The sequence below is a fragment of the Rhea americana genome, unplaced genomic scaffold (assembly GCF_003343005.1).
Source record: "Rhea americana isolate MKP2758 unplaced genomic scaffold, rheAme1 scaffold_582, whole genome shotgun sequence".
Classification (NCBI taxonomy): domain Eukaryota; kingdom Metazoa; phylum Chordata; class Aves; order Rheiformes; family Rheidae; genus Rhea; species Rhea americana.
In genome coordinates, this window is record NW_028186737.1 from 37,965 (window position 1) to 42,128 (window position 4,164).

The following is a 4,164-nucleotide window of genomic DNA, read 5'->3' on the forward strand; positions in this document are numbered from 1 at the left end:
GCCGTCGGTGGGGCAGACACCGCGCTCAGCCCTGGCCGTCTGCAGGGCAGGCGCCATGCCCAGCCCCAGCCGTGGGGCAGACACCACGCTCAGCCCTGGCCGTCTATGGGGCAGACACCACGCTCAGCCCTGGCTGTCGGTGGGGCAGCTGTCATGCCTAGCTGTGGGGCAAGCACCATGCCCAGATGTCATATTCAGCCCTAGCTGTCCATGGGGCAGGCATCATGCCCAGCCCTGACTGTCTGTGGGTCAGGGACTGTGCCCAGCACCACGCCTGGCTGCGGGCAGGCGAGGTGCCAGGCCCCAGCCGTGGGGCGGGCGCTGGGCCGCGCCGTGGGGCCGGGACCACCCGCCCCGCGGGTGTGAAGGCAGCACGAGGCGCGCGCTGCGGCGGCCGGCCCACAGCCCGGCCCCACGGCAGCCCGAGCGCAGCGGCAGCCGCCTCGGCTTCGCTCCACTTTGGTTTATCGCTGCTCGGCTCTCGCGGAAGGAGCCCTCGGGCACGAGGAGGGTGCAGCGAGGGGCGCCGGCTGTGCCGGGAGGCCGCAAAGCCGGGGAAGGGGCTGCTGCCACCGCGGCACCCGCGAGGCGCCCGCAGCCGGCCCCACGCCCGAGGAGCCAGCGAGGCTTCGCCCGCCGCAGGGCTGGGGCTGAGCCAGATTAGGGCCGCGGCAGCCCGCGCTCCTCGGCGCTGGGATTAGCGGAGCCTCCATCTGCCGGGCTGGTGCGGCCGAGCCCCCGGCGCAGGCTGCCCTGCGTCCCCCAGCCATGCTCCGAGGAGCTGCCCCCCTGCCCGGCCAAGAGGTGCTGGGGTGATCGGGGACCCCTGAGGGGGCAACAGGGGAGACCTGCCCCCAGCTGTGCTGCAGGGCTGGGGGAGCCCATCCCGCACCCCGGTGCCAGCTCTCCCCCCGGACCCAGCAGAGGGGCATCATTTCCCCCCACTGGGGCATGCAGAGGGGGCCAGAGACGCCGTGTCCGCCTCCCGCCTGGCTCAGCACCATGCTGCCCCACTCCCGGGTGCCAGGCCCCTGGGTGCAGGCGCTGCCACGCCAGCCCAACAGCTGCCACGAGAGGGCAGGAGGCGAGCGTGGCGCAGGGTGCTGGCACCCCGGGGCCTGTGCCAGGGGCTGGCTCCAGCCCCCCCAGCTGCTGCAGCGCTGGGGTGCCAGCATCCCCCTCCCCGCGCCCAGCGCGGGCGCTCGGCTCTCAGCCGGAGCGGTGCAACCACGGCAGCCGGCGCAGCGCTGCCGCAGACCTGGCCCAGCCCCAGGCACGCTGCCCCGCGCGGGGCACAGACCCCCTCCCTTGGCTCCCCTCACCCCTTCCCCTGCACACAGCTCCTTGTGCCTCTTTGCTAGCACCATAATTGGGTAATTAGCAGTAATGAGCCTGCCTAGGTGGAGATAAGCCATGCAGGGACCCACAGCAGCATGCACCCAGGCCCTGGGCACCCCCCCCCACGTGCACCCGCATCCCCGCTGCCGGCAGGCTGGGCCCAGCCCAAGGGGCCGGGGGCAGCCGGGGTGCTCGGGACCCCGCTCCTTCCCCGGCCGGGCTCCACGGGGTTCGCCCCCAGCACAAAGTGGAATTGTTCGAGTGCAGCGTCCCTGACTCCCACACACGGCCGCTGCCAGCACGGCGGGGCCGGGTGAAGAATTACAGCACAGTGCCTGGGAACAAGCTCCATATTCAGCTCTGGCTCCGTGGCGGCGGCGGCTCCGTTGGCGGAGGACGACGGCCGGAGGAGGCGCCCGGGGCTCAGCCCCGGGACGGGATCCCGGGCCCCGCTCCGGCGGCTGGGGGGAGCCAGCCGACGGCTCCGTGTCCTTGTGCGTGGGGCGAGACGGCGGCTACCACCAGCGAGGCCCCCGGCCCGGCAGCCTCCCTCGCCCCCGTGGCCCCGTGCCCACCACCGGCCCCGGCGCCTGTGCAAAGCGGCCCCGGGCGGGCGGCCGTGCGTGAGGTGCGGCGCCGGGGGCACCCGTGCGGCCCCGGGAAGGTCCCGCGGGGGCTCGGCCCCGCGCAGGCCTCACATCAGGAGGCAGCCGTGCTCCCTGCCGTAGGAGTTGTCCACGCGGTCGATCTCCTCGATGATCTTGGTGAAGATGCCCTGGGTCACCTGGGGATGAGGGGGCGTGAGGCGCCGGCCCCGCGGGGGCCTGGCCGCCCGCCCCCCGCGCCCCGGCCCCGACCTGGCTCTCCTTGGCCGAGGACTCGAGGAAGATGGCCCCCCACGACTCCGCCAGCTTCTTGCCTTCATCTGTCTTCACCTGTCGGCTAGGGAAAGAGCCGAGCGGGGGAATGGGCATGAGGGGCCGGCGGTCCCCAAGCCGGGGGCGGCAGCAGCCAGCCCCGGGGACCCCGGAGCCCCTCTTACCTCTGCAGGGACAGGTCCGCCTTGTTGCCGACCAGCACCACGGGCATGCTGCGGGCGAGGGCAGAGCGTGAGGGCTGCCGGCGCCGCCGGCCCCGGGCGGGCAGCGGCCGGCGACCGAGGGGACAGCACTTACCGCGTCTTCCCCCTGCTCTCGTAGAGCTTGTTGTGAAGAGTCTTCACCACCTGGAAGCTGCAGGGAGAAGCAGGGCTCCCAGCGCTGCCCGGCACCCCGGCCCACGGGACGAGGGCAGCTCGGCGGGGCCGGGGCCGCCGTCCGAGCCCCGCCAACGGCACTCACCTCCGCAGCGACGTCACCGAGTACACCAGCACGTAGCCGTGGATGCCGATGATGAAGGAGTGGGGCAGGATGGTGTACTCGTCCTGCAGGAGGGCGGGCAGGCTTGGTGCCGGTGGCGTGACCCCTAGCCCCCCCCCCCGCCGCTCCCTGCCGTTACCTGCCCGGCCGTGTCCACCAGCTGCAGGTGGAACTCGTCCTTGCCCACCATCACCATCTTGCTGTAGGCTGTGGAGGTGGCAACGGGTTAGCAGGGCTGCCCAGGGCCCTCCGTGTCTCAACCCAGCCCATGGCCACCCGTGGACCAGTATCCCCCTCCATCCGGGGTGCTCTGGGCAACACGGGACACCCAGGACACCAGGCTCCTGGGAGRCAGCAGGAGCTTCTTCCCCCTGCAAGGTCGCCCTGTTGCACCACAACAGAGGAACAGCCGCGCTCCAGAGCGGCCTCCCCCCAYGCTCAGTCCCCCTGCAGCCCTGTTCCCCCCTGCCAGGGCAGCATGGGCCCCTTGTGCCCCAGACGAGGCCCTTGTCTCATAGCCACCAGCCCCCGGACAGCGAGGGGACCTGAGCCCTCCCCAGCACCCCGTTAAGAGCAGCAAGTTTGCACTGGGGCCAAGCTGGTGGCAGACCCCTTGGCAGGCCCCCCCAGAGCTGACCCTGCCCAGGCGCCTCCGCTTTCCCCAGCGGCGTTCACGTGGGCTGGAGTGGGGACACGTTTGTTCTCATCACATCTGCGGGAAAGGGTGACCCCAGGCAGGGCAGCCCCCCGGCCTGGGACTTACTGCTCTCCACTGTGGGGTCATAACAGTCCATAAACTTCCCCTCCACGAACTGGTGAGCCAGGGAGGTTTTGCCTGGGGAGGAGAGGGCGAGAGCTGAGCTGGGAGCCACCTGCAGCTGATCCCTGGGCAGGGGGTCCTGGCATCACCCTGCCACGAGCGGGAAAGGAGTGCGGCCGGGGAAACGGAGCCACTTCTCCATCGTGTCCCCACGCTCACTACCTCCTCTCGAGGCCTGGGACTCCCTTGGGAGGTGATGGGGAGGGGAGTGCCCACGCTGAGCACAGCCCCCACCTCCAGCAGGTCAAGGCAGCCCCCACAGCCAGCGGGGGGGATCCGCAATGCGCTGAGCTCTCGGCGCTGGGAGCCACGCTGGGCACCACGGAGGGGCCCAGCGCGGGCCCCGCACTGCAGCCCCCAGGACGCCCCCTGCCCCCTCGGGGGGTCACCCACTGCACAGCCCTCTCCCATGCACAGCCCCGCACAGGCACCGGCTGCACCCCGAAAGCCGCATCGCACGGCACCTTCCCACCCACGCACACCCGGCCACGACCCCCTCGCACAGCGCACCCCGGACCCCCGCGTGGCACAGCCGCACTGCACAGCGCCGCTCCCGCCGCACGGCGCCCCGCCGTGCCGGACTCACCCACGGCCCGGTAGCCCAGGATAACGACTTTCCGGTAGCGCACCAGCGGCATGGCCCGCGGG

General features: G+C 72.3%; 1 protein-coding gene across 2 annotated transcripts; it reads right to left on the reverse strand.

Annotated features, from left to right (window-relative positions):
- Window positions 1-1,670: 1,670 nt before the first annotated feature.
- Window positions 1,671-4,155, reverse strand: RHEBL1 (RHEB like 1). 2 transcript variants are annotated; one of them, XM_085319383.1, is made up of 8 exons: window positions 4,103-4,155; window positions 3,460-3,531; window positions 2,836-2,903; window positions 2,679-2,761; window positions 2,514-2,570; window positions 2,381-2,428; window positions 2,196-2,280; window positions 1,671-2,122 (listed from the first exon to the last, which is right to left on the reverse strand). In XM_085319383.1, the coding sequence occupies exons 1-8, from the start codon at window positions 4,152-4,154 to the stop codon at window positions 2,033-2,035; spliced, it is 555 nt and encodes a 184-aa protein (XP_085175509.1). In that variant the 5' UTR covers window position 4,155; the 3' UTR covers window positions 1,671-2,032. The 2 variants fall into 2 exon arrangements, with proteins under 2 accessions (XP_085175509.1, XP_085175510.1); XM_085319384.1 differs by lacking the exon at window positions 3,460-3,531.
- Between the last annotated feature and the right edge of the window lie 9 nt (window positions 4,156-4,164).

What these genes read in the sequence shown, in the direction of transcription:
- RHEBL1 (XM_085319383.1), bottom strand. Translation starts at nt 4,154, where the DNA reads ATGCCGCTGGTGCGCTACCGGAAAGTCGTTATCCTGGGCTACCGGGCC. An exon ending in TGGTGGACACGGCCGGGCAG is followed by an intron (nt 2,762 to 2,835) that starts GTAACGGCAGGG and finishes GCCCTCCTGCAG; the next exon opens with GACGAGTACACCATCCTGCC. An exon ending in TCGGTGACGTCGCTGCGGAG is followed by an intron (nt 2,571 to 2,678) that starts GTGAGTGCCGTT and finishes TTCTCCCTGCAG; the next exon opens with CTTCCAGGTGGTGAAGACTC.